Here is a 12,542-nt window from a genome sequence, read left to right on the forward strand (position 1 = left end):
TTCAGAAGTTCTTTTTACTCGCATTGTGGCTTAGTAAAGTAGAATCCCTAGCAAATTTGTTCTGGTCCCTGTTCGATGCACGTCCTCTCAAATGATCTTGTGGAAGTCAAGTGTGTACTACTGAACAATGTATACTGATGTACTTGTGTTATTAGCGTGCACATTGATAATTGTGTTCCCATTTTGCTGTGTTTCAGGATACCGCAAATTCTCGAGATGATCTCCTGAGTGATTATTTTAGAAAACTTAATGATCCTCCCTCCATCGGAAACCACTTGAATCAGCCAATTAGAAAAGAAACTTCCAAGATGCCTACAAGCTATGTTACACCAACAGTAAAGCAGACATTTGATGCGGTGGACAGCAGATTGATTAAACCAGGACACTCTGTCAAGCCAACCCTCAGGCAAGTGGAGCCTCAGTCCAGCTCAACGGCATCCCTTCGACCCATACAGCAAAGCCTTTCACTCACCGGGCCTCGACCTCTGACTCAGGCGCAGCAACTGGGTGGTATGAGCAACAAGAGCAGCTCTCTGGGCAGAGCTTTCAGCTTGGCTTCTTCAGACCTTCTTCGAACTGGTAGCCCTGGGAGTTTACACAAAGCAGGATCGGACACCCAAGAGGGGAAGGACTTGGGTAGTAAGAGCCTCCCCCCTTCTGCACCATCAAGCACATCTCAGGTTCTCTTGAGAGAAAGACCTCAGTCTGCTAAGGTTGCGGGGACTTTTCAAGGTAGTGACCTCCGCTGTCGTTCACTTGATCTAAGGCGGCTTTCCTTAGCCATGCCAAAGGATGAAAGATCTCTCTCTCTACAGCCTGTTTCTGCATCTGCAGCAGCTTCAGCTTGCAGTCTGGGGAACAATCAGCAAGAACGGCTGAATGCTGCGCCTACACAGCCGTCCTATTCTTCAGCACAGCTTTCTGCAGCAAGAACAAAACTAAGGCCAACTGCGCGGTTGGGAGAAGTGGCTCTAGTGACCCCAGTCCGTGCCACCGCCCCTCCTGGTGAGGTCGAAAGCACCGTGGGGAAGAGCCCAAGTGACACCTCAATTCCCAAACCTCCGAGCAGGTCGCCAGACTGCAACACTACTGTGGCCAGCACTGAAGAATCAAACAGCAGAGGGGGCAACCCTAAAAGCACCCCTGCATCCCCTGATTCCAGTGGGGACCCACAGTCAGTCTGGTACGAGTATGGCTGTGTGTGACTTTAAAATTTTATCTTTTAAGATATAAATTTGGAACATCTATTATTCTTTTTTTAATCAGTATTTTCTAATATTCTATTTTTCTACGACTTTTCACTTTTTTTTTTTAAATAAGGTAATGGATGTTTTTAGATTCAACGTCCCTTGAATTGCTCTTTTATGCGTTCAAACTTATTTCATCTTTCTTTTTTCCTTTGACGCCCAGACATTACCCTATCATTTTTAGTTTACAGTTCCCCTTTTTGTAGGGGACTGTAATACCATTGCGCACAGGATGTAAACTTCACTGTTCTGCTGATGACATCAAATGTGTGTGTGTGTGTGTATAGATATATATATATATATTTATATATATATATATATAAATATATATATATATATCTACACACACACACACATACAGGTTATTTCTCCGAGGAATCATCTGTTATAGCAACCGCAGTTAAAAGTGTTTGACTAGCCGGGCGCATAACATTCTGACACCCCCTGCTCTGAGTGGGGGATTCCTGCCCTTTGAAGAAGAATCTATTTTCCTCCGCATTTTTCTACCCTTTGCACTTGCAAGCTGATTCAAGAGCTCACACAAAAAGGAGAAAGAGTGGCCTTCAGCCAAGTCCTCCTGAAAGGGAAGTCACTGGGGCTCACAGGATGCAGTGTCCCCTGCGACTTGTGGTTCCCTCGCCTTAAAAACATACCGTGCCTCAAGCTGCCATGTTGTTTTTTCCCCTCTGTATTCCAATACATAGTATTTGGGCCATTCAAAATAAGCAATATGCTGCGTCTCATGAAGCATGTTTGCTTTCACGCAAGTCTTGCTGTCATATTTTCTCAAACATTTGGCCTTTCTGTTGAGAAGAGGGGAGTTAGTTTGTCCTTCAAAACGAGATAAAACGGCCTGTTCTTTTACCCTTGCTTACCTTCCTATTCTGTTGTAAATGTTACACTTCTTTCTTTACCTGCAAATCACAAATGTCAATGTCGTTTTTCTATTTGTTTAATTCTGTTTTTGAAACACACTGGAACCAGCATCATCTGTCCATGGCTATATCACTCAAAGGACACTGAATGCTGTAGCTGTGGTTGGGGAGATGTGTAAATAATTTGTTAATGAGTCTGTGTACCATTCATGTGCGTGCCTGTGTGCGCAGACGCTGTATAAATAGTAGTATAGAGTGAATGCATGTTCGAGATTGCACACTTGCACATGCATTTTCTAATGTGGCAGGCAGAAGAAGCCTCACCACTTCAAACTAATGTCAAATCATTTTTATGTTTCAAAGAACTTGTTTTTATGTAGAAAGCAAAACCTTGCAATAGTCCTGACTACAGCATTTAAAAATGAATTATTTTGTGTCTTATTTATGTTTAATTATTAAACTATTTTTTCCTAACTTTGGTCAGGAATTTCGCCAGCTGCTGATAATGTACAGATTGTAGGGGGATGAGTCAATCTGTAATTCTGTCTCCAAGATTGTGAGGGGGTGCTTTGGTTGTTAGATTTCTCAACTAAATCTGGTTAATGTAGTTAGATGAGATAAATCAGTTACCATCAACTCAATCCTGCTTAGTTTTTATAAAAAATGTTATTCTTTATTATAAATTATGTAGCAATCACGTTGTGGGAATGTGCTCGATTGTTTTTAATAAATTATGATATAAATGGATAGTGGTTTCAGTTTCTTGGTATTTGCAGTGCCGCACTGGTAGTCTTGTCTGAGGAAGTGAGGAAAACTCAAAGAATGGTTACTGCTACGCGGAGGTTTTCTCGTATGTTGATTTGTGCCAAATTTTTTAATACCAGTATTTACAATAGTTGGCTTTCAAGATGAAGTTTATTGGCAGTCGGTAAAAAGAGATACATCTGCCCACAGTTTTATTGTAAAAACAAACATATAAGCAAGAACTCGTATATCCTGCACCAGTGAAGTATTTTGTTTGTTTTGAAGGCCTCCATTAACTACAATGTATTTGAAAAAAGCTCTGTAACCATTTCAGAGTGCCACCATTTTGAGAAACTGTCCTAATTGCCACCACTGTGGACCTCAAGCAATGAGCGTGCTTCAGAATGTGTGTAGGGGACTTTGTGAGGCTTCTAAGATGCATGGTTGCCAGTGCACCACCTTTCTTTTCCCAGAGTTGATGTGTGCTTGTAAAGCCATTGATGATCAGAGAGCCAGATCGCTATGAATAAAGTAAGTCTTGTAAGGCAGGTAAAGTTTTCACACATTTGCGAACCACACTGAGGTATAATATCTCTGAAGAAGTTGTGCATAGGAGAACTAGCTAGTGCTTCATTACAATTGGGTTGGAATTCCTCTTTGGCCTTGTAGTGCCAAGAATTTAGGGCAGTTTTAGGAAGAGGTTTTCAAAGGGCAGTTAATTGATTACACATTTATAAGACATTTATGTTCCTTTTGCAACAAGTTGCAAAACAGCATTGCAGTGGTACTAGAGTACGGGTGTTCCAACCTAGGTCTAGGAGTACTAGATACACAATCCAGGTTTTCATGAAATCCATGTAAAATAAATTCACATGCAGTGATTGTAAATTATACTCATTTACATAATAAGTGGTTAACATGAAAATCCGGTATGGATCCAGCTCTTCTGGGCCGCCATTGCACAGCCATATTCTAGAGCTGTGCTACCCAAACTTTTTTTGGAACCACAGCCCAATTTTTAGCAAGACAAACTTTCATGACCAACCTAGCTTCCTTAATGGACATCAGGCGGGAGTATTGTTTTTTTTGTTAATATAGCTAAAGCATTGTGTGGTAGTGCACTGTTATAAGAAGACAGCACATTCCTCCGAAATGGCCACCAAATTTGCACACACTTACAATTTTACTGATAAAAGTATATTGCACACAAATGATAATGTGTGGAAATCGCGTTTCAGTGACTATCATTGCCGCCTCACCGAGTAAGTTTCTTGATTTCTTTTGATACAGTTAAAATCTTTGTTTCTATCACACTTCAGAATTTCAAAAACAGTGCTTAATTTACACTTTCCTAACTGCCGAATGTGTACAGTTCATTTACAGGAATTTACATTTTGGTGTGTTACAAAACAAATGACATCCTACAACCTTCCTTTTCACACTCCCTGTGTTTGTCACACAATTCACTATACTTTCTTTCACTGCCAAGTGCGAGGAGTTTGTAAGCACCAATCACCATATTAAGACAAAGTAAGTAGCAATTTGTCAGAATACATAGCCTGACGTCCCACCTCTAGCTTTGAAGCGCAACAAATGTGACAAGGTAAATGCAAAATTCAAAGACATCTTTAGTTAATACTTTGATTTTAGTGACCCACAGTTTGGAAAACTCTGTTCTAGAGAGTTTGGTGAACATCTTGTTAAGGGGAGAGGCAGATCTCTCAAATTCTCCCGTGAATCCTATTTCCTCAAGGTGTCCAAGGTTCATCTTTTTCTTGGTGTGTGACTTTACATCTTTTCTCTTTTGTTTACAGTTTGCGTAGTTTAGTACTTTTATCCTGACTCTCTCATTTGACATAATATGCCAGTGCAAGATATGCATTCAAAACCTTTATTTCCTATCGGTGAAAGCTCGGTTGCTGGTCCGATAACGCACTGTTATTCTTCATTGTGTTCATTTCCTTATTATAGAAGAACTTTCCAGCAGAACGCAGGCTCCAAATGGGATGGAGAATACACAATGTTAATTTAATGAATTGCCTTAAACATTTGCTTTGATCGCTGGGCCACTTTTATCAGTAACTGCACAAAAAGTCCTAATAGGGGCAGCACTACAACATTTAGGTATACAGACTTCCTGAATATGTCTCTGCGGCTTTTAACGTCCAGATGAGCCCAGATGCAATATAGACGATATTGTGACAGCTGTGTAGTTATCAATTTCTAGATCAGATAAATGCATACACTTGTGTAGGGAAAGTCACTAATTTCTTTACCTCGAGTACCAAAGATTGAGAAGTAGGATTCAAGATTGGGGACACCATCAAGAACTAGAATGACTCTTAAGATTGTGGCCTCTATTAGCTCTTATGAACATGCTCAGCTTTGTTGTTAATATATGTAGCGGGCTGACATAGTGTCACTAAGAAGTCACAAAGGTGTGTATCCTCAGTTTGCCTGTGTACAGAAAATCACCTTGCCTCATGGGATGAAAGTAGGGAGTCCACTGTTTCAACAAAAGTAAAAAGTGAATGCTTGACATCTGGTTTTGGAAGGACCTGGCCTGGTAATACAGGATGGACTCTTCCCAGTTGAGCCAGGGTCAAGACAATTCTGCATGTGGCTGTGTCTGTCCTGAGGTGTCGTGGTGGGCAAAGGAACCATGGGTTGGATGCTGTCTGAGCAGTTGCCTCTGGTTGGCCTTTTTGCAGGCAATCAGAGTTTGGAGATATGGTTGCCTGTTTGTTCTTAATGGTTCTTGCCTAGTCCTAATGATAGTGAATGTGGTTTCCTATACACACACATACCCTCACTATTGCAGGGAGGCATATGCAAATAATTTTCAATGGTGAAAATCTAACAACCCCTTACTTGTCTCAGTGAATAAAAACTTGCTAACATGTTCATAACTGGCCGTTGCAAAACCCCATTATTAGATTAAGGTGTGTTGGGGTAGGATTGTCCACTGCCTGGTATACATGCATGTATATCTGGTATGTTTTTATTTATACCCTGGCATCATGCTAATCTCGAGTTTTAGCAGAAGCCGAAGCCTGTCTCAGACCATGTATAGTCCCAGACCTGCCCTGTGACCTGAAGAGGTAGACCAAGCATGCCCTTACTGTAGGCTGTCCCTGACCTGGGTATAGCAGATCCAACAGTGGTGGCAGCATACCTTGATATTAGCAGAGGTCAGTGTTTCACCAGCCCTAGTTACCTGTGTCAGTGGGAGTGATGCCTTCTGGCCCATCTAGTGATCAATAGCAGCCGGTATATACATATCCTGGGCCTTAGGTCTAAGACCAGGCGGTGGGTTCTGTGGTAACTGGGAATCCCCCGATCTCCTTCCAGTAGTTAACTAAACAGGGGCATGATCACCATATTTGGAAAAATGTGCCTCTTTCTCAAAACTCCTTCAGCATGTGTCTGTTGTAGCTGGAGCATCTGTAGTGGGACTTCGCAGGACAAGTTAACACTCAGGAATCACTTCCAGTGTGACTTCATGATGCTGCACTGAAAGGCTGTATTTAGATGTCACTCCATAAGGACTTGCATTGCCCCATTGGAATGGTGCTTCTAAAGTCCTTCTCCCATCTTGCTGTATATACTTTCATCCCTCTGTGGCGATTATAAGAGACTAGTAGAGGTTGGAAACCTATCCCGTTGTTCCTTTAGTAGGAGGTCAAAGGTTGTTCCCCAAGTTATGGGTCTTATAGCTGCTCGCCATACTTACAGGTACATCATCCAAGGTTGGATCTGGTGATAATAAAATCTGCCCTTTAATTAACCTAAATTTGCTTCTGCAGTCCACAAACGATGTAATCTGTCCCTTTGAAAGCATATCTGAAGCTAGTCCAGTTCCCCCCCATTCAGCACGGCCGCTCTGCCCATCCCAACCTTTGGCAGGCATGAAGTCCGGGTGTTGTGTAGTTGTGGATCGGAGGGATGTGAGCAGTCTGCCCCTCGTTGTGTTATTCCACTCCTCAATCAGTGCGCTAGTCATTTCACTGCAATTCATGTTTGGGCGCTATGACTACTAGACGGCCATTTCAAAATCCAAAGGGATCTCCTACCCACAGCCCCATCCATTTGAATCCAGTGCTTTCTGACCATTTCCCCCAAAAAATGACCTGGACCGCATCAAGTAGTTAAAAAGATTGCTGAATCCCAAGCCCCTCTACCACCCTTTCTCACTGAGTCCTAAGAATGTATTTTCCTCATACCCTGCACACCTCCCTTGCTACGTGAAGCAGCCCAGGGCCTGCTGGAGATAGTCTAATGCCATCCCGTATAGTCTAACTGGCAGGGCTCGGAATACACACAGCAACCTCAGAAATAGATTCATCTTATGTGCTGCAGTGCAGCCCAGCCAAGAAATCTGGAGAGCCCTCCGTCTCCAAAGTTTGTTTTCTTTCTTGGACTAGTTCTGAGTTTCGCAGAGGACTGCTCTGTGACTGAGGCTGTCAGGTTCACCCCTGGCTAGTGGACTGAATCGATAGTGATCTTGAAGGGGACTGCTTTGCCCATTTTCAGGTCTCTGCACTTCTGACAGACCTGTAAAGAGGAGTTTCGATTTATGTTCATTAATTTTATATCTTGAGTCCCTCTCGCATTCTTAGGGCTTTGAGTAATAGTGACATAGAGGCAACTGGGTTAGAAAATGATAGCCTCATGTATGTTACCAAAAAGATTTTATGCTCTTATTGTCCAAACGTAATTCCTTTAATAACAGTATTTGCCCAGATTGTCATTGTAGGGATTCTATGACCATAGCATACAGCAACAGTGATAAGCGGCATCCTTCTTTAGTTCCCTCTTTAGGTTGAAGCACTTAGGCGGCACCCTGCTGACTCAGTGGCATAACAAAGACCCCCGCAGCCCCTGCGGTGCAGATGGCCCTTGAGCTCCAGGGGAGCCTCTCAGCACAGTATCCTGGCTTGAGAGCTCCTGAGTGAGTTTGGGGGGCTCCATGTACTTTGCAGGGGGGGCACCTAAAGTTCCGTTACACCAGGGTGCTATCACTCTAGCTCTCTGCATTGTACAGCTCACTAGGTTCATATTGATAAAGGGCCTTCCCAGCCTGAATCTCTTCATCATCGTTTTAATGAAGGACTAATCCACCCCGTTGAAGGACTTTTCAGCTCTGAATGGTCTTTTCCTGGTTTGGAGAGCTATCCGGGCACAGAGCTTTCCCTGTTTTGCAGGATTTTTTAATGCCTGTTTTTCTCTTCCCCCTTTCATATGGTTTCAGCTCCTCTGTCTGGCCCTCCGTAAAGCAGGGGAAATGTCATGCCGTACAAGAAAGAATTCCTGTATAAAGCCTTCCCCCTCTTGCTTTGCAGCATAAATCTTGGTGTAAAAGGAACTGAACATGTCTGCCTTTCTCTCATTAACATAATTTAAATCAAAATAATTATTCAGCCATATCTGTTGATTTGTGCCTTGAGCTTGTGGACTAAGAGTCTGTGTGCCTTAACACCTGTTTGATACACCTTACTTTTTAGAGTCAAGACTGCCCTCTCCACTTTGCTGACCAGAAATACTCTTAGCAGACCCCTGATTGCAGTGACCAGTCTTGAATTAGCTTGACAGCCTGCAACCTTTGAAGTTTGTATGCACTGGTACTGATTGGCAGTGATATGCTGCCAAAAGGTCAAGGTCTGTAAAGATAGGCTGGGGCCCCAATCCAGCTTGCAGATCAACAATTGTGGACCCTGCTACAGTGCTTCCTGAACGTGAAGTGGCATTGTGCCTGTTTCCTTAATGCTAGAACTGAGCCTTGTGCACTGTTGAAGCTCTTTTGGCCTATCCTGCTGCTCAAGTCTTTTTTGAAGCCTCTATCCAGCTCAAGGAGTCCATGGGGGCAGACAGCAGAGGGCACAGAGCACAAACAATTCTGTTACTTCTCAATATAAATAGAAAGAGGGCTGTCCAAGGACCATACTTCTGCAAGTGAGAAAACTCCCTTAACGTTTCTTTACCTGATGAGTACATGCCACCCTGACCTAATGTTTGTTGCTTTGTTGAACATTGTGGGTACTCGTCACAACACTTTCCCCCTTCCAGGTACCTATTAGCTTTTGCATGGCATGGGTTCATCACCAATCTAAGCAGCCTTGGTGCCCAAAGGAGTATGCCCAATACACACTAGGTGGCCTCTGATGCTGCCTTGCTGTGCATAGGGCCAGCATATGGCTGGCCTTCCAGGCTAACTGGATCAGCATAGCATAAAGAGGTCATGCGTGGCCCAAATATGGGCGCTTGCGCCTTTTGGCTCACACATGGATTGCCCTTGTGGTTTAGAACACTATCTGCTCTACTGTTCAACTACAATTTGTGCCCTGTGAACATAGACACATTTATCTAGCATCACTAGGGCACCAGGTCAGAAGATAACCATTGTCCAGGCATCCAAAAACGCTAAAGTTAGACTGGGAGATAAAGCAGGTTTCTCAGTTCAATAACTCATTACAGTCAACTCTTTCACCATTTATTTTACTGTGAGAAAATGTCTTACTTCCATTACGATTACATTAATTCAGTTCTGGGGGGATGGGTTTGTATACCTTTATTAAGCTTCCACAAGATTACAACAATGCATGCATGTGCCCGCTGGTAATGAATATATATATATGTTTGATGGCATGTGTAGCTGCAGATACACATGCTGTGCACTGTTCCTGCCATCTAGTGTTGGGCTCGGAGTGTTACAACTTGTTTTTCTTCGAAGAAGTCTTTTCGAGTCACGGGACCGAGTGACTCCTCCCTTTCGGCTCCATTGCGCATGGGCGTCGACTCCATCTTAGATTGTTTTCTTTCCGCCATTGGGTTCGGACGTGTTCCTCTTCGCTCCGTATTTCGAATTGGGAAACTTAGAAAAGAATCGAAAATTCGTTGGTATTGCTTACGTTCGGTACCGGTTTAGTTTTATCGTATTGGCACCGACATCAAGACCGCTTCGGTGACCCTTCGGTGCTTCCGCTCTTCATCGAGGCCTGGTCAGCTCGACCACACCTGTCGTCGAACACTAATGGACCGGACCCCCTTCCGTTTCTGTCCTAAGTGTCACACCAAGTATCCTTATACAGACCAGCACCGGGTCTGTAACCTGTGTTTTTCGCCCAAACACAGAGAGGATACTTGTGAAACTTGCAGAGCGTTTCGATCCAAGAAGACTTTAAGGGATCGACGCGCAAGACGACTACAGATGGCATCGAAGCTGAAACAACATATCGACATTGAGAAAGAAGAGATGAGAATTTCCATCCAAGAATCGGACTCGGATGAATCCGACTGTGATCGACTTTCGACGGCGCGGCAAACAGTGAGTACAGCTGCCCCGTCCCACACCAAAAAACTCAAGGCCACGGGGACGCCACTGCCAGAAGGCCATGGCTCAACCCACAGAAAAGATGGTGACCAAGTAACATCGGCACCGAAAAAGGCCAAAGACTTGCCGAAGACTTCCAACTCCGGTCGAGAATCCAGCACCAAAAAAAGTCGGCATCGAGTCAAAGCCTCGAAAGAGCTTATCAGAACCGAAAAAGACAATTTCGATGGGAATTTCGGTACCAAAAAAAACAGCTTCGGAGCCGAAACTTTCTTCCTACACTGAAGAGCAAGGGCTTTCTCTGCAGCTCAAAAAAAGATACAGATTTGAGCAGGGACTGGATTTAGAAGAACATGATCAAACACAGCAAAGGTTAGAAATGAAGAAGGACACAGGGAAGATACAAACCATCCCTCCACTCAAATCAAAAAGAAAACTGGCTTTTCAAGAGACTGAGATGCAACCGAAAGCCAAAGTGGTTAGAGAAAAGTCACCACCACCACATTTCTCACCGCAAGCATCCCCACTGCAATCACCACAATTGTCACCAGTGGGTACACCAATGGCGCAGTCACCCACACATACTGGGATGACTCAAGATGATGCGGATCCCTGGGATCTATACGACCCACCTATATCGGACAACAGCCCAGAGTGTTATCCAACCAAGCCTTCACCGCCAGAGGACAGTACAGCATATACGCAGGTACTAGCCAGAGCAGCTATGTTCCACAACGTAACAATGCACTCGAAACCGGTGGAGGATGACTTCCTGTTCAACACTCTGACATCCACGCATGCATCCTAACAATGTTACTGGGCATGCTGAAACACGCACAACAGGTCTTCCAAGACCCTGTAAAAGGGAGAGCCATCACGCCAAGGATGGAAAAGAAATATAAACCGCCCCGTCAGACCCAGTGTTTATTACTCAACAGCTCCCTCCGGACTCAGTGGTTGTGGGGGCTGCAAGAAAGAGGGCAAATTCACAATTATCAGAGGATGCGCCACCCCCTGATAAGGAGAGTTGAAAATTCGACGTGGCGGGAAAATGAGTGGCATCGCAAGCAGCCAATCAGTGGCGAATTGCCAACTCACAGGCCTTACTTGCCCGTTACGACAGGGCGCACTGGGACGAAATGCAAGACATCATCCAGCATTTGCCCGAAGAACACCAAAAATGTGCCCAACAAGTGGTCGAAGGAGGACAGGCCATATCAAATAACCAAATCCGGTCTGCCCTAGACTCTGCGGATACAGCAGCACGGACTGTCAACACAGCAGTAACTATTCGAAGGCATGCATGGCTGCAAAGTTCTGGATTTAAGCCAGAAATACAACAGGCGGTATTGAATATGCCATTTAATCAACATCCGCTATTTGGGCCGGAAGTGGATACCGCAATTGAGAAGATGAAAAAAGACACAGCCAAAGCCATAGGCGCGCTCTACTCCTCACAATACAGAGGAACATTTAGGAAACCACAGTTTAAGGGGGGGGTTTAGACAACAGCCATCAGAACCATCCACCTCTCAAACAAAACCCACCTACCAATCTCAGTACCAGAGAGGGGGGTTTTGTGGTTCCTACAGAGGACAATTCCCAAGAGGAAGAGGGAAATTCCAGCCCTCCAAGCCAAGCCCTAGCAAACAGTGACTTCAATGTCACACTTCCCCAACACTTATCACCGGTGGGGGGAGGCTAACCAAATGCAACCACAATTGGACACACATTACCACAGAAACGTGGGTCCTATCAATTATCCAACATGGTTATTGCATAGAATTCACAACATTCCCTCCAGATGTTCCACCAAAACCACACAAATTGTCTCCACAACACTTAGACCTATTACAAATAGAGGTCCAATCACTGCTACAAAAACAAGCCATAGAGCCAGTACCCTATCACCAGAAAGGGAAAGGCGTTTACTCCCTGTATTTCCTTATCCCAAAAAAAGACAAAACGTTAAGGCCTATCTTAGATCTCAGAACACTAAATCTCTTCATCAAATCAGATCATTTCCACATGGTAACACTTCAGGACGTAGTTCTGTTACTAAAACGAGGGGAATACATGACAACACTGAATCTCAAGGATGCGTATTTTCATATACCCATCCATCCATCTCACAGGAAATACCTCAGGTTTGTAATACAAGGCAAACATTACCAATTCAAAGTGTTGCCGTTCGGAATAACAAAAGCCCCCAGGGTATTTACAAAATGCCTAGCTGTAGTAGCAGGTCATATAAGAAAACATCACATGCACGTATTCCCATATCTGGACGATTGGCTAATAAAAGCCAACACTCAACAACAATGTCACTTTCACACGCAATACATA

At 43.9% G+C, this 12,542-nt stretch overlaps 1 protein-coding gene across 3 annotated transcripts in view; it reads left to right on the forward strand.

Moving 5' to 3' along the window:
• Positions 1 to 12,542, forward strand: part of CCDC88C (coiled-coil domain containing 88C) — a 476,272-nt gene that overhangs the window by 442,321 nt on the left and 21,409 nt on the right. Inside the window, exon 31 of one of the 3 annotated variants that reach the window (XM_069208171.1) lies at positions 198 to 1,183. In XM_069208171.1, coding sequence (XP_069064272.1) covers positions 198 to 1,183 — 986 coding nt within the window. Of the gene's footprint in view, positions 1 to 197; positions 2,870 to 12,542 lie in introns of those variants that run through there. The other 2 variants (XM_069208172.1, XM_069208170.1) reach the window with 2 other exon arrangements.

The sequence above is a fragment of the Pleurodeles waltl genome, chromosome 9 (assembly GCF_031143425.1).
Source record: "Pleurodeles waltl isolate 20211129_DDA chromosome 9, aPleWal1.hap1.20221129, whole genome shotgun sequence".
Taxonomy (NCBI): domain Eukaryota; kingdom Metazoa; phylum Chordata; class Amphibia; order Caudata; family Salamandridae; genus Pleurodeles; species Pleurodeles waltl.